The sequence below is a fragment of the Carassius carassius genome, chromosome 12 (assembly GCF_963082965.1).
Source record: "Carassius carassius chromosome 12, fCarCar2.1, whole genome shotgun sequence".
Classification (NCBI taxonomy): Eukaryota; Metazoa; Chordata; class Actinopteri; order Cypriniformes; family Cyprinidae; genus Carassius; species Carassius carassius.
The window spans coordinates 29,355,499-29,383,447 of NC_081766.1; the positions used below are offsets into that span (position 1 = coordinate 29,355,499).

The 27,949-nt window shown below is 35.9% G+C and overlaps 3 protein-coding genes and 1 long non-coding RNA gene across 4 annotated transcripts in view; 2 read left to right on the top strand and 2 right to left on the bottom strand.

The window, feature by feature from the left end:
* Positions 1 to 27,949, bottom strand: part of LOC132155193 (uncharacterized) — a 530,067-nt gene that overhangs the window by 346,389 nt on the left and 155,729 nt on the right. The gene's annotated exons all lie outside the window — the stretch shown is intronic.
* pcolce2a (procollagen C-endopeptidase enhancer 2a) lies at positions 1,689 to 15,493 on the bottom strand. Its single transcript, XM_059564229.1, is given in 12 exon segments — positions 1,689 to 2,534; positions 4,110 to 4,277; positions 7,000 to 7,064; positions 7,408 to 7,578; positions 8,952 to 9,067; positions 9,150 to 9,207; positions 9,209 to 9,317; positions 10,020 to 10,156; positions 10,158 to 10,222; positions 14,279 to 14,337; positions 14,460 to 14,539; positions 15,465 to 15,493. Coding segments are annotated over 12 exon segments (1,188 nt in total). The 3' UTR covers positions 1,689 to 2,403.
* LOC132155180 (uncharacterized) lies at positions 15,845 to 22,021 on the top strand. The gene is made up of 2 exons (XM_059564038.1): positions 15,845 to 16,040; positions 18,047 to 22,021. Exon 2 carries the CDS (start codon positions 18,072 to 18,074, stop codon positions 20,019 to 20,021), a length of 1,950 nt encoding a protein of 649 aa, XP_059420021.1. The 5' UTR covers positions 15,845 to 16,040; positions 18,047 to 18,071; the 3' UTR covers positions 20,022 to 22,021.
* LOC132154290 (uncharacterized) lies at positions 22,361 to 27,553 on the top strand. Its single transcript, XM_059562845.1, has 7 exons — positions 22,361 to 22,791; positions 23,085 to 23,187; positions 23,348 to 23,583; positions 23,677 to 23,730; positions 23,862 to 24,058; positions 25,157 to 25,316; positions 27,272 to 27,553. The coding sequence occupies exons 1-7, from the start codon at positions 22,605 to 22,607 to the stop codon at positions 27,406 to 27,408; spliced, it is 1,074 nt and encodes a 357-aa protein (XP_059418828.1). The 5' UTR covers positions 22,361 to 22,604; the 3' UTR covers positions 27,409 to 27,553.

A 27,949-nucleotide genomic window follows, 5' to 3' on the forward strand; every position in this document is an offset into this window, starting at 1 on the left:
CCCAGACGTCTTCAAACTGTTTTGAAAAGAAAAGGAGATGCTACACCATGGTAAACATGCCCCGTCCCAACTATTTTGAGACCTGTAGCAGAAATCAAAATTGAAATGAGCTCATTTTGTGCATAAAATTGTAAACTTTCTCAGTTTAAACATTTGCTATGTTATCTATGTTCTATTGTGAATAAAATATTGGCTCATGTGATTTGAAAGTCTTTTAGTTTTCATTTTATTAAAATTTAAAAAACGTCCCAACTTTTCCGGAATTCGGGTTGTATATATATATATATATATATATATACATATATATATATATATATACAGTAAGTAAATAATTTACATTTTCTTTAATCACAATTAATATCACAAATAGGTAAACACCGGGAGAACTGTAGCCAGAGGGTAGTACTATGCCATGAAAAGCAGACAATAAAAAATTATTCTAAGTGTTTTTTCATACACACACACAGACACATATACATTATATATAGGGCTGGTAATTTAATTATGGAGAAAAATAAAGCGTTAAAATTATTAACGCATTTGACGCACTTGCCCCACCCCACACCTATGTGGATCATCTGCCATTTCATACAGTCGATTGATGACTAATATGAGACATGGCAACAACCTACTGCGTGATGAAGCCTATAAAATGTCCCTAAAATTTTGAAATTAAAAGTTTGAAATTTTGTCTCATATTTACATCAAATAGTTAAGAAATATCACACGAGTGCAGATGTGATACTCATCTTATATAACAGTTCATTAAGAAGTAAATATTGTTATTTTAGACACAATGTTGTCTGTTTTGCTCAGTTTTGCCAACCAACATATAAAGACAAATCAGAACTCTTCATCTCCGAGCAACAGCAGCATTTCATTTCTTAATCCACATTTTGAACCAATTAGGTGAACCATTTGGCGTGTTGAACCTTTGGCCTATGCGTTGGATTTGAAGTGGCGCTGCACAGACCGATCGCTGTATGACATCAAAGTACCGTGAGAGCGGTTCAAAAGCACAAGGAGTTGTCTGCTCTCTAAGCTCTTGCGGTAGTTTGATGTCACACACCATTCGGTCTGATGGTGATGACCCGCTTCAAGTCTAACAAGCCTAATGATTTAATGAACCATTCTTAAAGAACCATTTACTTCACTCCTACATGAATCAGCCATTTGAACGAATCAAATGAATTAATAAATGACTCGATGACTCAATCTTTAAGACATTTACCACCACCTACTGGCAGTTTTACTTTATTATTTAGAGTATCATTTCATTAAATAAATAATTTCATATTTTCATAGTAATAATAATAAAATTAACACAAAAAAAAAATTAAGTTATAGTTCACCCAGCCAAAAATTACAATAATGTCATAATTTACTCACAGGGTCCAAAAGAGTACGTAATACATTTTATCAAACAAAATATTTCTTGCTAAACCTACTTTTTGTAATGCCTGATGCTTTACACAACAATGACTTTAAATTATCTTTTCAGAGTATTGCTCCAAATCTGATGTGCGATTAATTAGATTAATTAATCACCACATCATGTAATTAATTAGATAAAAAAATGTAATTGCTTCCCAGCCGTAATATATATATATATATATATATATATATACAGCTGATAAAAAATTATCTGAATTAATGTGATCTCAAATACTCAATAAGCAATGGTTACTTTCAAATCCATCCTATATTCCTTGTCATAATTTGAATAATGCAATTATAAACCATAGATAGACTCTTTAATATGAATGTTTACCTAAATCACCAGAAATACCAGAAACTTCCATTTTTAAATGGTTTCAGAGTTCAAATAACTTGAATGACTCGGGATCCTTTTGTAGTAACCTCAGCTGACATAATACCAATTTTGCAGTGCACTTCATTTTGACAACATTTCATTTTGTCATCTTCAATCTTCGTTCACTCATTACAACACTAGATAGATTGGATAAATGTCAGATTCAAAGGCCAACATGTCCAGATCTCCTGGAACATAAATGTCACCACCCCGCAGCTACTGCAAATGAAGGAGTTTGTGTTGTAGCGAGTGCTTTCATTTATATATAAGGTTTCTAGCATGCTCTGCAACAGTTCAGCTCTTCAGATGAGCTAAATCTAATGGGATCATTGGTTCGTGTGGTCAGAGATATTAAAAACATAGTAAAAGTCTTTCATAGTCAAATATGATCATCAACATAAAATAAAAAAAAACACTAAAGATTTTTTAAATGTTCTATTGGAGTAAACATGCCTCAGAAATATGAAAAAAATCAGACCACTCTTAAATACTGAAAGAGTCCTTCAAGTATGAATGTTATCAAAAGCATTTACATCAAGTGAATCATTTAAGTCATCGAAATGAACAGCCATGGATGTGACCTGAGCACATTAGCAGCGTAAATTCTTCAACACTCCCAGATCCCATTGCTTCTTAGTTTTGAAGGCCATCACAAAGTTATGAGGAGACACAATACCTCGTCCCTGTTCACCTGTCTGTCCCATGACAATGTAGTTAAGCCCTGAAACCAAACAAATGAGTGAATGAATTAAATACCAGTTTCACAAGATTCTCAATGCTTAATATTAAAAGAGAAGGTTCACCCATAAATGAAACTTCTGCCATCATTTACTCAATCTCAAGTTATACCAAACCTCTACGAGTTTTTTTCTTCTGTTGAACATAAAAGAAGATATTTTGAAGAATGTTGGTAACCAAAACAACTCTTCTTTTAATTTCGGCTGAAGAAAGACAAACATACAGGTTTAGAACAACTTGAGGGTGAAAAACGGTGACAGGATTTTTAATTTCGGTTGAACGTTTTTTTTAACCTCTTGATTATTGAACTATTGCATAAAAGCTGTATCAAAATTATGCTGCATTTCGTTTTCTCCAATAATACTTTAGAAATAGCTCACCATTGTATGAAATTTCATAATTATGTTTTGAAATATGGTTACAGTGTACTTTTTGAATGCATTGACACACATTTATTTTTAAACTAAAATGTATTTAATGTCATTCCTATTAAAACAAACTTGATGATTTAAAATGTACTTTAAAGTAAATAATGTTTGATATTAAACGTGTGTTTAAGTCTCTTAGTAAATATTCTATTATCTACAAGTACAGTTTTATATATATATATATATATATATATATAATATATATATATATATATATATATAATATATATATATATATATATATATATATATATATATATATATACTTTTAAAATTTTAAGTCCACTACAAATGCACATTCAATACAATTAAGCATGTCTTTTTCCATAACAGGGCAAGATGTCACCGCTTATTGGTTCTAACATGCCATTTTTGAACTAGCAGCTGAAAAAGGTACACAAATTCAAGAGAGGATTTTTATTCTTTTTTTTTTATTATTATTACTATTTGTCCGTTTAACACAGCCATGTTAATTTGAGGTCATAACACACCTTTGGTCATGTGACTTTATTTTCATACAATGTGAGGCGAAGCATATAATATTTTGTTTATTCCATGGCTTTCCATTTCAACAAAAATTCCACTACAAATGATTCATGTTAATCTGTTCCTCTGAACCGCCAAAAACTGTTTCTGCATATTTCAACACACATTCCTCTATGGCACATAGAAATTTCAGCTGAGGTGAGAAATTTCCCTCAAAACAAAACTGTTGCTTTGCAGAGTTTCCGAGCAGTGGCTTAATATTTCAACACTAAGTGAGTTGAGGTAAAGCATGGCACAATAAAGTCAAATACCATCCATGTGGTTGAAGGTTGCATTATTATTCTAGCTGTCCGTGATTCAAGGAAACCAACTGAGACCCTCTTCTGAGCGAGCTTAAGTTACACACCGTGACACTGAAATGGCATATCCTGCCTGAAATATCTCAACACCACAAATGGAGCCAAAGGACCTTGGGGGAGCTCGAAATTTGCAAACTATCACCTTCCAAAATCCACCTCAATCAACTACAAACATCTGCTGGACTCGTCGGGTCTTAGTTTAGGCTTGGATGGTTTCAATTAAAATGATTAACGTTGGGAGGATTGTAGAAGGATCTAGATTTAGGTCAGTGTGAAGATACTCGCCTCTTCTGACCAGAGGGCATTTTTTACAGAGGACCGTGACTTTGGTGCTCATGGTCTTCCCAGCCTGTTGGATGGCTAAACTTCCTTCCTTATAAAGGTGCAGGATGGAGAAGGTGGCGAGGACACTGTGGTCCCTCGTGGCTGCTGAGATAAGGGTGGCGATAATCACTGTGGGAAGAAAAAGACTGTAATATTCACTGAATCATGGTTTCAACTTTGAACCATTGCATAAAAAATATGTGTGCATGGTAATATGTAAACTACGTATAGTTCATAGTTCTGCTATGCGTGCTGCCATTTTTACAGTGCTCAGCATCTTTACTGTCTCTGCAGTTAAAAAGAGCTGAGTCTCAATATCGGCCTGAACACATTTTCCATCTAAGCATTATTAAAACTGAGACAGAGACTGAGAGGTTTAGTTAACTTTTAAAACCAGCATAGTGCATTATATCTGTGAATTGAATTAGGTTTACATACATTTTAGGTGTTATATCTCTCAAAAATGCATTTCAAATATTTAAAATTATATATATATATATATATATATATATATATATATATATATATATATATATATATATATATATATATATATATATATATATATATATATATATATATATATTAATGTATTTTATCTATTGTTTTTTTAAGCAATGTGTCTATCAATCACAAATTATTTTATAATATCATGTTATTATAAAGTGATACCAATAAACTACTGGTCAAGCATTTGGAATATTAATTTTTTTTTTGTTATTGACGACATTTATGCTCACCAAGGCTACATTTATTTGATTACAAATATGGTGAAATATTATTATAATTTAACATAACTTTGCTACTTTAATATATTTAAAAATGTAATTTATTTTTGTGATGCAAAGCTGAAATTTCAGCATCACTACTCTACTGTCACAGGTTTTTTTTCTCTGATTAATATGAAAACATCTTTAGAAAGTTTAAAGTTCAGTGTTTATTTTAAATAAAAATCTTCCGTAACATATGTCTTTACTGTTACTTTTGATCAATTTAATGCAACCTTTCTGAATAAAAGTATTAATTTATTTATATTTTAAAAATCATACTTATCTCAACATTTTGAATGGTGCATCACAGTTACCAAAAAATATTAAGCAGCAAAAAGTGTTTTCAACATTAATAATAAGAAGAAATATTTCTTTGGTACCAAATTCGCCTATTAAAGGGATTTTGAAGGATCGTGTGACACTGGAGTAATGGCTGCTGAAAATTCAGCTTTGCATCACAATAAATTACATGTTAAAATATGTTAAAAAAGACTTGTTCAAATGTTTATTGTATTTTTGTATTCATATCAAATAAATGCAGTCTTGGAACATTAAAGGGATAGTTCTTATCTTCCACGCATCTGTCCTTAAAGCGTTAGTTCACCCAAAAATGAAAATTATGTCATTAATAACTCACCCTCATGTTGTTCCAAGCCAGTAAGACCTCCATTTATCTTTGGAACAGAGTTTAAGATATTTTAGATTTAGTCCGAGAGCTCTCAGTCCCTCTATTGAAGCTGTGTGTACGGTATACTGTCCATGTCCAGAAAGGTAAGAACAACATCATCAAAGTAGTCCATGTGACATCAGAGGGTCAGTTAGAATATTCTGAAGCATCGAAAATATATTTTGGTCCAAAAAGAAGCAAAAACTACTTGTTTTAATGACTCGTTTCTCAAGTCAAGAACTGTTTCTGTCAGACGCGTCTGATTCGAGAACCGAGGAGCTGATGATATTGCGCATGTGTGATTCAGTGTGAAGCAGACCGACATACAGAGCGTCTGAAGCGAACTGATTCTTTTGGTGATTGATTCTGAACTGATTCTGTGCTAATGTTATGAGCCCAGGTAAACCGAAGGCTTGAATCAAGGGCAATCATTGCCAATGACGCCATTACGTCGAGCGCAAAAGAACCGGTGAACCGTTTTCTTCATCCGGTTTATTGAATCGAACTGTCAGAAAGAACTACTGGTGATCCGAAAACTGATGCAACTGGTTCTTGACTCGTGAACAAGTCATTATCTGGCTCGGCTCGGTGTTCATCTTCAGTTCTCTCTTCACAGCAGTTCAGTCAGTGTACTGTTTGAGTAAATGAATTACTCCAGGCTATTGGTTTGTTTGAACTCAGAGGGAGTGTCAGCCACATTAAAAAAGTTAACAGCTTAAGTCATTTGTGGATTAATGCGTATTGGAGACACGAACTGTTTAAAACGATTCAGTTGGATTTGGTGAACTGGTTCAAAAAGATCCGGTTACATCGAATGATTCGTTCGCGAACCGGATATGACAAACTGTTTTGTTTTGAACTGTCTAACAACAGACACGGAAGAGAAGACAATGCTGAATAAAGTCGTAGTTTTCGCTATTTTTGGACCAAAATGTATTTTCGATGCTTCAAAAAATTCTAACTGACTCTCTGATGTCACATGGACTACTTTGATGATGTTGTTCTTACCTTTCTGGACATGGACAGTATACCATTCACACAGCTTCAATGGAGGGACTGAGAGCTCTTGGACTAAATCAAAAATATCTTAAACTCTGTTCTGAAGATAAACAGAGGTCACACGGTTTTGGAGCAACATTAATAAGTTATTAATGACATCATTTTAATATTTGGCTGAACTAACCCTTTAAGAACATTAAAAATCCCAAAATATAATTTTGATAAAGAACAGTACAGATTTCATTAAAGAGTAGGATCCTTCATAGATAAACAAGACTAATTTGTTTAATAAGTCAGGAATTTTGTGAGGGCCGATCCCTATAGCTGGAATTTCAAAGAAGTTCCCAGAATTCCTGCTGTAATTTGGGTTTTCAGAAATTAAACACAAATTTTAATTAAAAAAATGGGCACTTACCAAAGTTACTAGAGCAGTAATGGCTTTCAATTGTTCCAGTCCTTTTGCATTTCTGCTTGCAAGACCTTCTGAATATGTAAGGGTTTTTTGGAAAAGAGAGAGGAAAGATTAATTTTAATAATGACCATCTACAGTATGTCCTTATACACTAAAATGGTGTATAAAACACAGCAAAAGTCACATATATTTATTTCTGTTAAACCACTTTAGTTACAAAATAGAAGCATGCTAGTCTTCCCATGTGACCGAACTAATGCGTTCCATATGAACCAAACATAATAAATCTTCAATACATTCCAATGTCATTACCTACACACGTTTATTCCCATAATGTACAGCAGTTTTACACCATGCTGCTACTTGCATTTTTCATTTGAAATGAACCCTTCTAGAAAGTGGGCTGTGGACTGACCTGCGGGTGGTATGGTGGGTGGGATAGTGCTCATGGGAGTGAGAGGGACACTGGCTGTGCTGAGAGCCCACGATTTAAAGCGGTAATGACCAATAAATCCATCCGCAGTTAGACTCAAGTCAGACAGAAACTTGATGAAGAGATGATTGCCATCAGAATAAATTGGCCTAGGAGACAAAATAGATAAATAATGTTTGAAATTACTATATTTACTTTAAAATACCACTCCAAAATAAAGCCTCGTCAGCCATGTGGACACACTTTATTAAAGGGATACTCCACCCCAACATAGAAGAAAACAAAAATAACAACTTTATTCAACAATTCGTCTCCTCTGTTTCTCTCTGCACCACCGTAGGGCCATTCTGGAGAACATCCGCAAAACTCCACCAGCGTATGCTCTTTCGTATCTGCCGCGCTGCATAGATGTGCTGTTTTTGTTCAAATCAAAGTGTAAATACACGTAGAAAATGTATCCTTGTGTCGCGGCTGACACAGAATAGTGTATGCAGTTTACATTTAGTGGATAATCTCCAAAATGGTGCTACGGTAATGCAGAGAGACACACGGGAGATGAATTGTTGAATAAAGTTATTTTTTTGTAATTTTTTATTTGTGTACAAAAAGTATTCTAGTCACTTCATAACGTTACAGTTGAATCACTGATAACAGATGGACTATTCTGATGATGACTATTCTCATGTTTTTCTGGAACTTGACAGTATAATTTACTTAGCAGTCTATAGGACAGTCACAAGCCTCCCGGTTTTCTTCCAAAATATCTTGAATTGTGTTCCGAGGACAAACAAAGCTTTTACGGGTTTGGGACGACATGGGGGTAAGTGATTAATGACAAAATTTTAATTTTGGGTTGGAGTATCCCTTTAATCACAACAAGGTTTTTAGGGGTACCTGAAAGAAGAAAGTGCACTGACTAATTAAATGTACATTTTTTTTGTCATATTTTATATATATATATATATATATATATATATATATATATATATATATATATATATATATATATATATATATATATAATTTAAAATAACTATTTTCTATTTTAATACATTTTAAAATGTAAATTATTCCTGTGATGCAAAGCTGAATGTTCAGCAACCATTACTCCAGTATTCAGTGTAACATATCCTTCAGAAATCATTCTAATATGCTGGTTTGGTGCTCAGGTATTTTTGGTGTTTAATATTTTGTGGAAACCATGGTACATTCTTTTTCAGGATTCCTTGAACATAAAGTTCAATTAACTTATAAATATATTTTTTCTTTACCCTAAACTGATGAATGGTTGCATATCACAATATTAATAAACAGTAATTGTAATATTGTTTTCTAAATATTACTGTTTTTGCTGTTAAAGTCTTGAAATCTTTGCTTAAACAAATATATTTACAATAACTGCAAAATTAGGAGGCCGAAATGCAATTATGTATCATCAACCATTGACAAAATCCATATCAGACTAAATACTGGAGGTAAATGGTGTATAAGAGCATATTTTGTGATGAACTGAGGGTCTCACATGGTTGGGCTGTCTCCACAGAACTTGCCGATCTTCCGTGACTCGTTCGTTTCTCCATCATTAAACACAGCCACATGGTCATAGCGGCAGTAGCGGTCTCTCTCCACATCAAACTTCTCAATCTGAGAGAGGGAAGATACTTTGCAATTTAAATAAGATATCCATACATATTCATCCTGTCAAGGTGGTCTGAAAAGCGCAGAAATTATGAATTATTACCTGGTTTTGAGGAGCAACAATATGCCAGGAACACTCTTGCTGGGTAGTCTTTATCTGGCCAGTTAGGGGTTTCTATCATCCCGGAGGGTTTGTCTAAAAGACCCCCGGGGGGGGTAATAGAGCGCAGTCCCGGGAGTATCCCCCGGCCTGCGATGGGGCTATGTAATGAGTGGGGCGGGGCCAAGAGCCGTGGGAACAGAGCGAGGCCGGTGGAGTGATTGGGAAATGAGCGACACCTGCTCCACTCACCGGTCTCAAGTCCCACGGAGGAGATCGGAAGGATAAAAAAGAGGAGCGATGACAGTGAAGGACAAGAGAGAGGACAAGGTCTGGGTTTTATTTTGTGTTTTGGTTTTGTGTGTGCAGTTTGGTTGTGCTGTTTTGTGTTTATTTTGTAATTAAACTTTGATTTGAATGTTCGCTGGTTCCCGCCTCCTCCTTCCCGTGATTATGAAGTTTGTACTCTGTTACAATAACTCAAATTACTTGTAATGCGTTACCCCCAACACTGGTCAGAGATGATAACCTACCTATTACATAACTCCTAATGCATATAAATTTGTTCTTCTCTCACTGAAATCTACAGGAGACTTTTACTTTATGTTCCAATAACATGATTTGTTACATTTAATTATCCCTTTGCAGATTTTGAGCCATTCATTTAAAAGACTGAGGTCTGTAGTATTGTATTTTAAAATAATAAGCAGAAATTTAAGTGTGCATTTTCAGTGCACTAAACATATTATATACTCTATTTTTCAGAGGATTCATATGACCTGATGAGCAAAATAAAACAGTTGAGTCAAGAAATTCTATATTTGGATGGTAATAAGTTGGTAGTCTTCTAACCTCTTTCATTTGGGCGAATCGCTGAGTATACAGCAAGGAAACCACTCCCAGCTGTGTTGGCATCTGACACCATGACCACTTGCATCTTGTTTCCATTGGTGACCAATGCTCTGGGTTTGGCTGTACCACAGAAGCGATCTGCAACTATCATTCTCAAGATCCAGAGCTCTGAACAAGATGGAGACAACCTTCCCTTGAGGAACCTGAAGATAGTTAATTAAGAAGAATCAACACAGAGTCTCATAACAAGTACCATAAAAACTTAAATAGTTACGTTATATTGTGAGAACAGATTAAGAAGAGCAAAGAACAACATTTTTAGCATAAATATCTACCCACAATCTAAATGTCACCCCTTAAGACATTTTTACACAGCTGATGCCAAATGTACACGGATACAAATACAACTGAATGCTTTGATGCCAGTGGCTGAGGTGGGTCAAAGCAGGCTTATTTTTGTCTGGCTTTTATTCACCATTATGTCTTTACATAGAATTTTGAGCAGGCACAGAGCAGTCTTCCCAGATAGCACACGCATGTCTGCAAGATGTCTGTTTCACCTAGAAAGCATCTGCTGTCTACAAACATCCCAGCAAACATTGGTCCGATCGTGTGCCGATCGTGTGACGTCGTGTGCCCGGCCAAAAATAGTCGCGGTATGATGCCATAAATCGGTAGAAATATGTAACACAGAACTTTTCCTAAAAATGCAATCAGATACGTTTGTACACGTCTATAGTTCTATGGGGTTGCATGTATAATTGTTACTTTGACTTTTAGCTGCGTGTAGTTCAATATTTACCCATGTTGTGCATCGGTTGTGAGAGGACGTCACCTAGTGACGTCATTTACACGTGCGTTACACATCCATCATGATCCTCTGTGAAATCCTTGTGGAATATGCAAAAGCTGTGCTTACACCTTGATTAATACTGCAATAATTAAAGTGCACCAAGTACTTTTTAAGAGGTTTTAAAGAGGTTGTGAATAGACGTCCACTGACGTCTTTTACACATCTCATCATGGTTTGTGAAAAGACGTCCAAGCAAGACTAGCAGGAAAAAAAATTGTATACAAAGTAAATATATTTACTTTATCTTGTTTAAATAAATTATAATCACAAAGAGCCCAGTGTGGTTAAGTGATTGCAAAGCAATGCTGCAATTTAGTCATTATTTCGACCTGTTTTATGTATTTGTTGTTATTATTTTTATGGAATCTATGCATATACATGTAAAACAGATATATACCCGGTCACAATTTCGGTCTGAGTTGTAATTGCCAAAACGGTGCTGTCAAGATGTAGACACAAAAAATACTAATATATTTCGTGATATTACAAAAGCCCGCGATAGGATAGATTATCTTGCGAGATCTCGCTTTCTTCTGGAAGTTCTCAACCACGAGGAGAGGAGAGGACTCGAAGAGGACTCTTGGAGGGAGATGAATCGATATATATTATATAAAATCTACTTTTGGGTAAGTACATATTGTATTATTTGATTAACGTGCTTGAGTTTTACTTGTTTGACACAAAGGAACCGAGAGAAATTATGCCTACATTGTCAACTGAAATTGTATGGCTAAAATTAGCTAACGTTAGAAGGCCAAAAGTTACTTATATTGATGTAATTTTTATTGGTACGCTTTAATTAATTATTCAGGGGACATCACAGCCCTCCTGTCTTATCAGAAATGTCCTGTTCACTTTCTCACAGTTACAGTCTTATGTTTTATGATTTTCTTGTCACATGACAACAATGGCTCCTGCAAGGTGTTTATGCCACATGTTCAAATATTAATATTCTTAATATTATATGATTAAAGTATTTAAAAATAAATGCAATTATTATTGATTTATATTATAATATATTATAAACATTAATAAACAAACACTGCGAAAATATAAATTTTTGACAATAATAATGGACTTCAAGATTGGGCATTTCAGCACTTTTTATTCAGTGATGACCCTTGTTAAATCATATTTCTGACGAAAATGGTAGGCCTGTAAACTGATTTCAGAAATCCAAAATGGATACAAAGATTACATTGAAAAACAAATTTTTAAAATAGATTTTTATCATCTTGAAGATTCTTATTTGTCATTGTCCCAGTAAAGCAAACGTGAAAACAACATCATCAGAACATAGAAAGGTATACAGGTTTGAAACATGAGGGTGAGTAAATGACAGAATTTGCCCTTTATATAATAATTCTGTATTTTGTAATTGGTATTTTAGTTTGGTTAACAGATGCTAAACTGTACAAAAATAATAAAATGTGCTAAATCAGAACATGCTTCTTTTTTGCATATGTCCACAAATAATGTGTTATTGTTTGTGATGTGCACTTGATTAAGATGTTTTATGGACATTCAGGTCTGACTGGACTGATCTTGAACTTTTGTCAAGATGTGTTAAACCTCAAGACATAATTGATTGCCTTTCACGATGTTACACAGTGGGTGTGAGATTATTTTATATGCAGGCTTATATGTACATACACTTAAACTATGCAGCAACGCATTTAAACATCCAGAAGACGACGACGTTCAGAAATCGACGCATTTAGACGTCCAGAAGACGACACATTTAGACGTCCAGGGACGTGCAGAAAAGACGTGCAGTTCGAGTCCAGAAGACGTCAAAGCCGTCGGTTCAACTTTTATTTTGGAACTATTTTTCAACCATGACGGGACGTGTCGGACAGACGTCTTTTCAACGGTCAAAAGACGTCCGAATGTTTGCTGGGATATGATAGACATCTTTAAGATCTCAGTTTTACAGACATTCTAAATAATAAACATCTTAAAACATTTACAAAAAGTCTATTTGACATCTGATAGGAAACGTCCTATAGGCCTAGATGTATTGCAGATGAGCAAACACTCTAAAAAATATGTCTTGTAGATGTAAATGTAGACATCAAATATACATCTCCGTGATGTACGTGTGCTATCAGGGTCTCCAAAAATGTTATTAGATCACAGCTAATTAAAACTTTAGTAGTGCTAGTGAGTAACTCATCCAACATTTGCTACGGAGATAAATAATATACTACTTTAAATCATCCAGCTTGTATAAGAGTGCTGCCAGTGTGTGCTGTTACATTTATAAGTAAAAATAATTACTTTTTGCCTGGTAAACAATAAAAATAAAAAATAAAAAAAATAAAAAATTACATAATTACGTTAAAGGAGCCTAGAATATGGACCAAAACAGAGGCTTGGGTCAGTAACCGAGACCATTCCACAAAGCAACCCCCTGGCAACTAAAGCAATGTGATAAAAACCACTTGAAAAAAATAATTACTAAGCTTATTTATTTGAGAGAGGGGGGAAACGATTCATGGTGAGAAACATTTTCTTGACAGAAAAGGCATTTAAAGAGTTTTATATCTTCCACGCATCTGTCCTTAAAGCGTTAGTTCACCCAAAAATGAAAATTATGTCATTAATAACTCAACCTCATGTCGTTCCAAACCAGTAAGACCTCCATTTATCTTCGGAACAGAGTTTAAGATATTTTAGATTTAGTCAAAGAGCTCTCAGTCCCTCCATTGAAACTGTGTGTACGGTATACTGTCCATGTCCAGAAAGGTAAGAAAAACATCATAAAAGTAGTCCATGTGACCTCGTGAACGAGTCATTATCTGGCTCGGCTCGGTGTTCATCTTCAGTTCTCTCTTCACAGCAGTTCAGTCAGTGTACTGTTTGAGTAAATGAATTACTCCGGGATACTGGTTTGTTTGAACTCAGAGGGAGTGTCACCCACATTAAAAAAGTTAACAGCTTAAGTCATTTGTGGATTAATGCGTTTTGGAGACGAGAACCGTTTCAAATGATTCAGTTCGATTTGGTGAACTGGTTCAAAAAGATCCGGTTACATCGAATGATTCGTTCGCGAACCGAATATGACAAACTGCTTTGTTTTGAACTCTCTCACAACAGACACGAAAGAGAAGACAATGCTGAATAAAGTCGTAGTTTTTGCTATTTTTGGACCAAAATGTATTTTCGATGCTTCAAAATATTCTAACTGACCCTCTGATGTCACATGGACTACTTTGATGATGTTGTTCTTACCTTTCTGGACATGGACAGCATACCGTTCACACAGCTTCAATGGAGGGACTGAGAGCTCTCGGACTAAATTTAAAATATCTTAAACTCTGTTCCGAAGATAAATGGAGGTCTTACTGGCTTGGAACGACATGAGGGTGAGTTATTAATGACATAATTTTCATTTTTGGTTGACCAAACCTTTTAAAGTAATTCTCCACACACACGTGCTGTTGGGCGGGTAGAGACCGGTGTTGTGCCCAATTTCGACCCCCTGCTGAATTATTACCCCCTAGTATTGGTAGGTTTAGGAGTAGGTGTGGGAGGGGTTAGGATTCGGCAGGGGGTCGAAATTGGGCACAACACCGGGATAGCCTACCCCTGACTCCCAATCAGTCCCGTGTTTCCAGTGAAGTTCCCCCCAAATGTAAAAACAGGTCTACACCGGGCAGGGGCGCTGCACAAGATCCCGGGCCCTATGCATAGGCAGTTCTAACGGAGGAAAATACCGTAATTCCTCAAATAAAAGCTGGGGCCTTTATTTACCTGAACTGCAGAAGGTAACAGGCTTTTATTTGAAGCAGGCTTTTATTAGAGGCAGGCCTTTATTTCTAATTCCATCTGTTTGATAAGTAATTGTTTTAAATAACCCATTTTAAATTAAAAGGGATAGCGTTCCAGTGGACAGAGATCATAACATTAGCACAGAATCAGTTCAGAATCAATCACCAAAAGAACCAATTCGGTTCAGACGCGCTCTGTGTCAGTCTGCTTCAAGCTGAATCACGCATGTGCAGTATCATCAGCTCCTCGTTTCTCGAATCGGACGCATCCGACAGAAACGCTTCTCGGTTCAGTGTACTGACGATCCGAAAACCGATGCAATTGGTTCTTAACTCGAGAACGAGAAACGCTCCGGCAGTGGGCGTGTACGTTCGTTATCTGGCTCTGCTACACAAATTTTCCCCCGGGCTTTATTTAAGACCGGCCTTTATTTGTCCGTTTTGACCACGCCTCCGGCCACTATCAGAGGCCCGGTGTTTATTTGACTACCGGTTTTTATTTGAGGAATTACGGTATATATTCCAGACTTTTCAAGAGCCTTCTCTTCCTTTGGGACCCTGGTAATCAGTACTGGTTTTACCCCGAGTCCGACGCCCCTGACACCGGGGACAAATGGGAAAGCACATAGTTTCGTTTGGAACTCAGTACTTCACAATTTAGTGCTCGTATTAGTGTAATTATTAACTATCAGTAGGCCTACTAGTTAATATTAATTAACATCACACATGTTTCGGTTTGCTATTGTAATAAATTAGCAAACAGTGAAAAACTCCCAGATAGCAAGCATAGTCGGCCCGATTCTGGCTGAGTGTCGGCACAATCGGCTGGAGTCCGGGTCGGCTGACATACTGTCTCACGTGGTCGCACCAAGTCTGGCGTCTTAGTTGTATTAGGTACATTGCATTGTATCTGGCCCTATTACGGCTTAAGTGTGACTGAGCTGGTGCAATGACTTGGAAATTAATGATGATATCAACAACAAAAACTGGCCTATAATACTTGTAATGTCCATTTTTGCCCAGTTGATTTTTCATGATGATGATAAAATCATGATAAAATAATTATAATTATTAAATATTATAATAACACAACCTAATAAAAGTAATATTACAGAAACAACAAAAACAATTAAAAAAGGGTACATAAACATGCACATTGCATTGTCTTTGTGGACGGACATACGCTACCCGATTGGAACTGACACAGACCAGCCATCACGCTGTTTGGCGCCATTTATAAATATTATGCGGCAGACGGATATCTATCAAGCACACGGCCCGATTCTGTGGAGCGACAGTCGGCTCACTTGCTTTGAAACGGCCACAAGACGACTTTCGTCATCAATTCTAATCCCACAGAGCGGGAAAAGGTACCTCACTTCGACGCCTGAACTGGTAAGTGGAGCATTATTTAATTTTGTAAGATGTGAAATATACCAAAGTCTCTTTAAGACTATTACGGGTATTCTATAGTCTTTGAATATATATAGCACAATCAAAACGGTTAATAAATTTGTCAACAAATTGTTAGCTAAACCGGCTCTCCAATTTGTAATTCTAGATAAGGTTAATTGGTCAACACATTTTAGCGTCGCAGGAATTCTTAAATATATTTTGACATAGAAATAAAATATTAAGAGGAAAAGAATGCACACTTTGGTAAGTATATTTTTTCTGTATTTTGTGTTCCGTCTAGTACAGTTATTAATGTTAGCCTAGCTAGTTATGTTGGATGGAAAGAAAAAAAAAAAGTCAGGCCAGATATAGGCATAATTTAACTAGATTTAAGCCAACAATAAACATATGTGTTGCCTTAAAGTATTTATGGTTTAATATTAACTTGGTTTAATGAACTTTGACTGCATAAGTGTACATGATATAGTTTTCAACGCTAACTTGGTGCGAAGCGGTGGAGGGCATAGAACTGCAGCACGAGCGTTAAAAGAATAAAAACAAAATTATGTGAACAAACTGCAAGTTTACAGCACCCGTTCGTTACAGTATTTGAATAAGTTGACTATAAAAAAACAGCACTTGATATGAACGCATAAAAGGGATATTAAAAAAAAAAAAATGTGTAGCTATATTTCCTTTGGTGATGCAGGCAAGCAGATGAGCCATAAATATTTAAACGCATTAAATTATTAGGAAATGTTATGCGTAATGTGCTGTTGTTGACCCTTCTCATGGACATCCCTTTGTATTGCGAGTAAAGCAGTAGCATATGCGACTAAATCTTGACTCTAGCGAGTAGCGACTAAATGATATCTAATAATAGCCATTGACTAATAACTTATTAGATTTTACTCGCCAGTGTGTGAGTTGAAGGTTAAGTATACATTCTGTGCTGAACACTCTGACTGTGTACTTCTGATTTCTTTTTCGTCGAGTGATCTGCGATATTTCTCAGTTCAACTCAATTCACGCGCAGTGCACCTGTGTTTGACGTACGGTGAGCTCTAGTGTGAAGACGGATGACTCGCCGTAGCTTTTTCTCACACGCGCAAATTGAGAGAGTGAGAGAGAGCGCGAGCGAGAGAGTCTTATATGCATGCAGAATGATATTCTGTTGTATTTTTCTGTAGAAATAACGGAGTTCCTTAGTAGTGGGCGGAACTAATGCGCAAGCGGAATCTCATTGGCTGGTGCTCACCTACTGAGCAAATCAGTTTGACCGAATGCAGACAACCTGATTAATATTCATGAAGCCATTACTGTTCTTATTAGTAGAATTCGTATTATTATTATCATCTTATCAGTATTATTGCTAGTCCCCCCCCCCTTTTTTTACAGAAACACTGAATGATCAACAAAGAACCACCATCAGTTCTAAATTTAGTTAAAATGTCTGCATTCATATGGTTACCAAGTTTTAATTATAATTACTAAAGTTATATCATTAAATAATACTTGATTATCAAGATATCACATTATAATTCTTCACTGACTATTAAGAGTGTACTTTCAGGTATTTAAAAATCTGTGCCATTTTAAAAACATATACAGTGTGTATGTATGTATGGGAATATATATATATATATATATATATATATATACTTTTTTTATTTGTATTAAATATTAACTAGGCTACCTGACTTAAATATCATAGCACTTACTTAACATATTGTTCATGTTGTGGTTCTATTGTGCTCATTTGTAACTTGGTTTGGATAAAAGTGTCTGTTATGATTAAATGTAGGCATAAATGTAAATATCTTGATGTAATCAGCTTCCACATAATATTTGAGTATAATGGAGCTTGCATATACCTTTACACTGGTTGCACCACTGGTTTAATATATTTACAATACACAGTGAATAAGTGTTTTTAAAACAAGTGTATGATTTAGTTAATGTCAATGTTGATTAATGTTTATTTTCTCACTTGTATTTTTCCTTAGGTTGGAGAAAGAAAAAGGTAAAAACATGGATAGACGTAGTCTTAGAAAACGAGCAGTGAAAAGGGTGAGTTCTTTATTTTCTTCCTTTCCTGATGAGATGCAGATCACTGGAGCTGCAGAGAATGCCACTATGAATATCACAGAGGAGGACCAAAATCAGGGTGATCAGGGTCAGGCATCACATAAATTTGACAGTGAAGATGATTCGCAGAGTGATGATGACATAGTAAATGTCAGTACATCACTAACTGAGTCTTTGTGCGACTGGGCAGTTAATTTCAGGGTGTCTTTAGTAGCTTTGACTGCACTTCTGGCCATCTTGAGAGTTCATCATCCTTTCCTACCAAAGGATGCCAGAACTCTTCTACATACCACTACCGCCTACAGCATCCAAGTTGTTGCTGGTGGTACTTACCACTATGTCGGCATTTTGAAAGCTTTTGCAAAAAGCATGGATCGCATCTGGTCTCACATTCCAAACAGGCATGAATTTAAATTGCAGCTGAATGTAGATGGACTACCTCTGTTTAAGAGTTCCTCAGTACAGTTCTGGCCAATCCTTGGCTTGCTACAGGGTGTTGTGAAAAAGCCAGTTGTCATTGCTCTGTTTTGTGGTGTCTCAAAGCCAAGTTGTCTGGTTGCATATTTACAAGATCTTGTCAGTGAGTTGCAAGATCTAAGCAAAGGATTCTTCATCAAAGGGAAACAGTGCTTCTTGAAGGTCAATTCTGTCATCTGTGATGCGCCAGCAAGAGCTTTCATTAAAGGAACAAAAAGTCATACTGGTTACTCAGGATGTGACAAGTGTGTTCAAACAGGTGTTTATCTTAAACACAGAATGACTTTTCCAGAAGTCAACAGCGCACTCCGGACAGATCTGTCTTTCAAAATGATGAATGTTGAAGACCATCACGTGACAAAGTCACCATTAACTGATGTAGGTATAGGCATGGTGTCATGCTTTCCTCATGATTACATGCACCTTGTCTGTCTTGGGGTAGTGCGGAGACTGTTGGATTTATGGATTGCATCAGGGCCTTTGCTATCCCGCTTGTCTTCTCATCAGATAAAGCTTATCTCTAGTGCACTCGTAGGCTTAAGAGGTTTCATTCCTACGGACTTCGCTCGTAAACCAAGGGGGCTTTCAGAAAGACTCCGGTGGAAAGCCACAGAGTTGCGACAGTTCTTGTTGTACACGGGGCCAGTGGTTCTCCAAAATGTGCTGTCGGGTTCAGTCTACAACAATTTCATGTTGTTATCAGTTGCCATTTTCATCCTTGCAAGTCCTTCATTGTCTGCAGATCTTCATGACTTTGCAAACACATTACTTGTGTCATTTGTGACACATTTTGGCAAACTGTATGGTCCAGAATTTGTCACTTACAATCTTCACGGACTAACCCATCTTTCTGAGGATGTTCGAATACATGGAAATCTTGACCTAATATCCGGATTTCCATTTGAGGATTATCTAGGTAAGATGAAAAAGATGATAAGAACCCCGCATCATCCACTAGCCCAGGTTATTCGGCGAATCTCTGAAATGGATCCTTTTACAGGAAATGATGAAGCTTCACATGGAAAGAGAAGGTTGCAGAAGGAGCATGATTCTGGCCCACTTCCACCCTCTATGATGAACATATCTGTACTTCAGTTCCAGGAGCTTGTCATAGGTGGTACCAAAATAGATGCATCCAGCGAGGGAGACAGATGTGTTAAGATTGGTGGCTGCATTGCTTTGATTGACAATATCCTTCAGTGTCAGGACAAAATATATATTGTCTTCAGAGAATATGAATTAATGGAACCATTTTTTGAGTATCCTCTGAGTTCATGTGATTTGGGCATCTACCTGGTTGGAAAAATATCATCGAGGCTGAAAACCATTGAGTTAATTGACCATGTTGAGAAGTATGTGAGGTTGCCGAATCAAGACAAATTTGTTGCAGTGCCATTGCTGCACTTGTGCCACTGATTTCATTTAGCCCTTTCTTATTGTGCAGTTTTTTTTTAAGCTTAGCTCTCCCCTTTTCTTAAAAGGGCTTTGCAAAATTCATTTAAACTGAACAAAGTTCACTTAATTTTCATCAAGCTTTGTTCATAATCACATCTACTTCTAATGTCTTTCATGTTTTACTTGTTCTATATTTTTTAAGCAGCTTTCTGAAATTGTACTCACCCTTGGCCTATCTAAAATGTAAATGAGTTTGTTTCTTCATGGGAACGGATTTGGAGAAATGTGTCTCTGCATCACTGTCTCAGCAATGGATGCCCTGCAGTGAATGGGTGCCGTCAGAATGAGTCCAAACAGCCAATAAAAACATCACAATCCACAAGTAGTCCACACCAATCCAGTCCATCAGTTAACATCTGGAGAAGAAAAAGGTTGCACGCTTCTAACAGCTTAAGTCATAAAGTCCACTGTTTTAGACTGTTTCTGCTTGTAAACAGTGCTTGATTTGTGGAGATTTCTCTCCTGACATTTCATTATAGACTCGTATTTCATCCAAAAGTAACAGTTTTAAGTTAAAAATGTCTTGATGATAGATTTGTTTACTAACGTGCCGCTTTTGGCTTCACAAAATATTAATTGGTGGACTGGACTGGAGTGGTGTGGATTATTTTGATGTTTTTATCCTTTGTTTCTCTGCAAAGTATCCATTAATGAGCATGTGATGTGAAGCTACACTTTACCAAATCTATTCCTATGAAGAAACAAACTCATCTGCATCTTAGGTGGTGTGGTACAGCAAATAACATTACTTACTTACTTAATCCTCTTTATTCCCATAAGGATAGGGATATAAGGCCACTATCATCTGACCTCATATTGTGGCTCGCTCCAGGTGAGATGCATTTCTTCCAGCTCTGATGTCACTGTCCTCCTCTAGGTGATCTTTGGTCTTCCTTGTCTTCTCTTACCAGGTGGTGTCCATTTTAAGTGCCACATTCGGGATGTGGTGCTGGTCCATTCTTAATAAATGCCCAAGCCATCTCAACCGTCTGCATTTGATCTCAACCACCACACTGTTCTTCTGTATAGCTCTACAGTGATAACTTACAGGTCGGCCAGAGCCTAGCAAAGGTGCTATGAGCCTTCCCAAGATGTGCATTAATATCTTGCCAACTGCATTGTCAGTGCCAAATGCACTTTCCAGGTAGGTGAATTCCTCAAAAGTGGGCTGCCATCAACTGTGATCCAATTGGACTGATGCACATAATTTGGGTCTTGGTGGTAATGATATTAAGACCTGTCTGGTTGGCAATGTTGTGCAGCCTAGTTATTTTCAGTTGCAAAGAAATTAATTTTATTTAGGAAAACATTCCAGTATTTTTCTCTTTATAGTGTACTTCAGTGGTGGACTTGTTTTTATTCTGGAAGTGGACTTGTGCTTTAATGGGACATTTCACTCGAAAATGTAATTCTGCTGTAAATTTACTAATTTGTTGCATAACGACTTACACACGGGTATTAATCTTGGTTTGCCTGTATAGTTTTTATTTTGATTCTAAAATGGATGTTATTCTTTGACTTGCATTCTGTGAATAACCAAGGAACACAAAAATCTTCAGCTAAAAATCGTCTTTAATGTTTTGCTCAAGAAAAAAGTAACAGAAAATTTTCATTTTTGATTAACTATCTGGGTGTCAGGGCAGAAAAATCAAAAACACATACACTACATTGCCAAAAGTATTCGCTCACCCTCTTCCAGTGAACAGGTTTGACTACTTTAGTCATTTCCATGAATACAAATCTTAATGTTAAAGCTAATTTTATAGCAACAGTTTGGACATGACCCTTTTCTATTATAACATGACAATGCCTCTATGTATGAGGCAATCTTAAAAAATAAATGATTGATTGAGTCAGTGTGGAAGAACTTGACTGGTCTGCAGAAAGCCAACTCCTAATCGCAGCTGAACACTTCTGGTGTGACTTTAAATGCAGACCTTGAGCTAAAAACTCATCACCAAACACCAGTGACTTGTAAATATGGGTACGGGTCATTTTAGACACTTCCAAAAAATTTTTCAACAGAGATGGAAATCAATTTTTAAATACATGAATTATGTTTCCATCTTTGTTGCCACAGTTTTGGAAGTGCCTTTTTCTGTTTTTACAGATGGGGTTGTCAAAATACTTTTATCCATAGAGTGAATATACAAGTCACTGGTGTTTGGTGATGAGTTTTTAGCTCAAGGTCTGCATTTAAAGTCACACCAGAAGTGTTCAGCTGCGATTAGGAGTTGGCTTTCTGCAGACCAGTCAAGTTCTTCCACACTGACTCAATCAATCATTTATTTTTTAAGATTGCCTCATACATAGAGGCATTGTCATGTTATAATAGAAAAGGGTCATGTCCAAACTGTTGCTATAAAATTAGCTTTAACATTAAGATTTGTATTCATGGAAATGACTAAAGTAGTCAAACCTGTTCACTGGACGCGGGTAAGCAAATACTTTTGGCAATGTAGTGTATGTGTGCAAAAAAAAAGTTGACACCTGTGTATATACTTGTAAATACTACACTTGTTTTCTTTTTTTTTCCAAACAGACATGTTCAAAATTGTCGAATTTGTTGAGTCACATGAGGTGGAGCTGGTTCCAGCCATTTGGGTGGAGAATGGCCAGTGCTATTGGCCTAATTCACTGAGGGGTATGGCCCTTCACCTGGCCATTAAAAACAAGACACCTCCTAACTGTGACTGGGGAAGTTGGGAAGTCCGAACAATGTTTTCAACAGGTAAACTTTACATTTTCATGCTAGGTTTCACTTTTACTTCCACATTATTGTAACTTTATTTATTCTTGATCATAAGTTAATTGTTATGTAATGTGGGATCATAGAATTCTGTAGTCCATTATTAGATTATATTGTCCACTCAGCAGCCTAACAGACCATTATTAGGCTCAGCACTGTATTTCATATGTTGTATGTGTAATTCGTAAGATTAGCCTAGTGAAGTACTAAGTTTTTATCTAATTGAGTGATCCTGAAGAAATTTTGAAAACGTTAAATTCAACTGAATTTTGCAGACAGCTATGGAGAGGGCAGAAGGAAGGCTAAAGAGGCAGAGACCTGGTCAGACCTCCAGTCAGACGCAGAAATGTCTGGACAGAAACCACCAAGGCGTAAAATGTACAGATATTTGTTCAGCATGTCACTGGTGCTATTTCTTGATGTGTTCAGGCTGTATTTAAAGACCTGTTTTCCAGATTTATTTTTTAGAATTAGCAAGAAGTTGGCGATTTAGAAGTTTCCATTTCATTTTGATTAATTAATTTTTTGTTTAAAATAGGAAGAGTGTTCGAATTGGCCCACCTGGAGGTTGCTTACTGGACTCAGAGGAGGAGTCTGGCCCACCCCCCAAGCAACTTCTTCCACCTGCCCCCACTGTAAACCTCCCTGTAGTCATCCCAAACACCACTTTCACCCCTGTTCCCATCACCACATTGCCAGCAGCAGCACCACCACCACCACAAGGGTCATATACAGAGATGTTGCAAAATTGGCAGCCGATGGACGATGTGCCACGTGAGTGTATTCCTTCACTTTTGATTTGACTTTCTTTGTAAGTATTTCATTTGTAGGACTTTTTCCTCAATTCACAACAGTGTTCTTTTATAGCGCTGCGGAGTTGTCAGACATTCCGAATTGCCCCCCAGCAATCATCAGAACCAGGTTGGTCCTACAGTGATTTCCACTCAGTCATCTTACTTTTAAGTTTAGCGTTTTTTAAGACTGAGGATGACATTGTACAGTTTTGTAGTGCGTATTATAATTGTAAAATATTGTAAATGTCTTTAACTTAGCCCTGCTGAGGGAGGTTTTAACAAAATTAGAGATGGTGCTGGACCAGCAATCCACCATCCTCAGATTGTTGCAGCTGCGAGAAGACCAGGGACAGCTTTTGGACATTGAGGAAGGTTTGCTGCCCCTGCAAGACCTTCCACGACTGCTCAGCCTTGAGCAAAGGATTCAGCAGAGCCCAGATTACAAGCAAAAACTGGTAAGATGCTTTCTTTTTTTGTTGTTTTTTTATTTTTCTTTTTTTTAACAATTGTTTGCACAATTACAGTTACTGATCTTTTGTTTTGTTTTAACTGGTACACAAATTAGGGCTGTAATGATACGCTCTCTGGAATCAGTCTTGTCATAATTCTTGGGTGGCAAATTGTTATACAATTGACCATGTATATAACCATACCAGGTATGGGCAAACTCGGTCCTGGAGCGCCGATATCCCTTCAGAGTTTAGCTCCAACCCTAGTATATATCACATGCCTATAGCCTTCAAGTAATCCTGAAGACACTGACTATTGTGTTCAGATGTGTTTGATCAGGGTTGAAGCTAAACCCTCAAGGACACTGGCCCTCCAGGACCCAGGCTGTAAGGGTGGTTTCTCTACAGTGGTTCAAGGCTGTAGGATAGCCAAAGAACTAAGAAGTGTTATCAGCACAATGGTATAAAACCTAAGAAACCTAAAACCTATTACCAAGCACTGCCACTTATACCAACATTGGAAATAAGTGCAGTTAGAATAGCTAAATATGTGGGAGAGCGTTGAGGGACTATATTGTATTGCAACTTCACTATTAACCTTGAATCACTAGTTAGAGAGGGAGAAAAAGAGGGAGAGAAAGCAGAGCCCCAAGAAAGAGCTCCAGCAAAGAAAAGAGGCAGCAAAGGAAAGTGACAGAGCAACAGTTACAATCTTCTTTTATCCCTTCTTTGGCCATGTGTATAAAAACCAAATGTGAGACATTCAAACTGACTAATCAGCAGATTACAGCTTCACCCACTGTGCAAAAGGTGACAATCAGAAGACCATCGATGTGTACACATGTTGACACAGGACTTGATCACTGTCAGCACCTCTGTGCCTAATGGCACTTGTAGTAATAGAAAGGGGGTGGAAACAGCAAAACAAACATCTTTGTCCAATTTCAAATATCTTTGGATAATTTCCAGACCGTTTTTATAACAATCTTTCTTTAATTATATATTTTTTGTACTTTAATTAATTGTTGAAATATACATATTTAAACAGTGGATATACAAAAATGTTTTATTGAGAATTTTTTTCTCTTTTTAATTTTGTTTCAGATAAACTGGTTGGGGCTTATTGGTGGGGCAGACGTGCGCGACTGCACCTGGCGCATATTAAAGAGGTTGATTGCCAACTCTCTGGCGAAGAACCTCAATTGGAGAGGAGTCAATGGAAAGACTTCAGTGGCCACTCTTCAACTCAGAGAGGTTGTGATTGGTAAGGAGACAGTATCCCCCCATTTTACAGACAAGTCTTAGGCCTAGTCCTGGACTAAAATGTAATTCTGAGCTATTTCAACTGAAAGAAACTTGCACTGACTGATCTTTAAATATATCAGTGCCTTTGTTTTGTCTCAAGCTGCATAACAATTTTTTTTTATTAAGTCACATTTATAAAAAAATTACTTGTCCTAATGTCCTAATTGAACTATGGACTAATCCTGGCTTAGTCTAAGTCCTGTCTGTGAAACCAGGCCTATATATGTTTACATACAAAGTTAGCTATTTCTGTAGTGGGTACGAGTAAATGCAGTTCTTTACAATCTGTAATAAACATTATCATTATTTAGGTCACTTAATCAAATCATGTTACACAGTATGCACAACAACAGCATGGCTAAACTGAGGATACATTTTCATTACTTTGAGACAATATGCTTTTTCTTTTTACTTTAATTTATATGAATTATTTCCTCTCTCAGGTGCAAAACCATTAAACGTGAATTACAGTTTACTTGCTAACACATTTGCAGTTGTTATTATAATTTTTTTTCTATAATAATTAGTATTTAATCAATCTGAATATTATAACAATTATTTACAATAATTTAAAATAATATATTATTAATAAGCAGTAAACTTAATTACTGTCATAAATATTAGTTTTGTATTTTTACTGTAATAATAAAAATAATAATTATTATATTTCACATTAATAGGTTATTTAATCACTCTGGATGTTATAAATAATAATGTAAAATAATGTATAAAATAAATTGAAGTAATATTATTATTAATTAATTCTAAAACTAAACAAATAATAAAGAATTGTCATTACTACCATAAATTACTACCATAGTTTTACTGTTTTATTATTATCATCATCATTGTACTGATTAAACTATTAAAATTATATTTAATATTATTAGTAGCTTATTTAATAAATCGCAATATTATATTATGAATTATAATGTACAATATTAAGTATTTTTAAAATTAAACATAAGTAAAGAATTTTCATTACTGCCATAAATATTAGCTTTGTAGTTTTACTGTTGTAATAATAATATTAATACAAATATTAAGATTATATTGCATATCAATAGTAGATGATTTAATCAATCTGAATATTATATTAATTATTAATAATGCAAAATAATATATAAAATCAATTCAAGTAATATAAATATTAATTAATTTTAAAATAAATAATTGCCATTACTACCATAAATATTAGTTTTGTCATTTTACTTTATTATTATTATTATACTGATCAAAATATCAAAATTATGCTTAATATTAATAGGAAATTATTTTATCAATCTTAATATTATATTAATAATGTAAAATAGATAATATAAATTAAGAAAATTTAGAATGCAACAAAATTTGTTGAGCTTGCATTTACCGTTTCCCACATTTGTATGCATGTTAATGGAAGTCAATAGAATGAAAAGTGCATTACTCATAGAGCAATGAGAAGCATAACACAATTTTTTTATTTTATAAAATTTATTTATAAAACAAGAATGAAACTCCCTACTGATTAGAATTTACTGCAATAGATGTATGTTACATGGTCCATGTTTACATACATTACAGTACAATATTATTACTAAGCTTGTATAAATGGTAATGAAATTGAAAGGCTTTAATTCTTTTGTCATTTTAGATTTGGAATATATTTCTGAATGGTATACTTGTAGAAATAGCAAATTAATTTTTTATTCAGTTTTATATTATGGTCTTTGAATTTGGTCTTCTGGTCTGTATTTACGTATTTACGTATGTTTGGAAGTGATTACATCTGAGTGAAACAGAAAAAAAATCTGATCTAGTCATATAAGAGATCTATGTATAAAAGAGCAATGATAACCAAAGTATTGAGAAATTGTTCCTAGGGATTTTAAATTTCATAGAGACCTTACAACATGTATTTCTTTATTTCAAAAGCTGCAGTTCGGAGAAACCCCATCACTGCTAATGCCGCTGAAATGGAGGTTGAAGGGACCATAAGGAGGTGGCTCCAGCTGGCAGCTGATCGAGAGGGCGGGCGCAAGAGACGGCTTTTGGAGAAGGCAACTGTCTAAAGTGCGCTTGTGTCTCTGTCTGTGTTGAGGGGTGGGTGGGCATGAAAGGGTTTCTGCATTTGTTTTGCATTTGTTAATGTATATGTTCTAAAATATGTTAATGTATTTGTTCATTATTTTAATAAAATCCCTTAAAAAATGTAAATGGTTGTATTTGTGTTTTCCTGATAAATTTAAGTATGTTTGGCAGTTTCTGGGCCACATCTGGCCCGGGGACCAAGCCGACTCTCAGCCAGAAGTGTCTTAATGTATTTGGGCCAGACCTGGGCCAGACCTGGGCCAGATAAAAACACTAAGTCTTTTTACAGGGTGTGGGCCGCTTCTGGGCCAGAGGAAACTGTTTATGTATGCTTTCAGTGAATGGGCCAGTTTTGGGCCGGGGACCCAGCCAGAACTGGGCCAGAACCAGAGCAAGGATACGGCCCAGAGGTGGGCCAGACAAATTTTGCTATCTGGGCTATCATTATCAAACGTTAAAAACTAAATGCTTTATGGAGGTGATACAGGCTTCTAATTATTTATTCAGGTATTTATTTACACA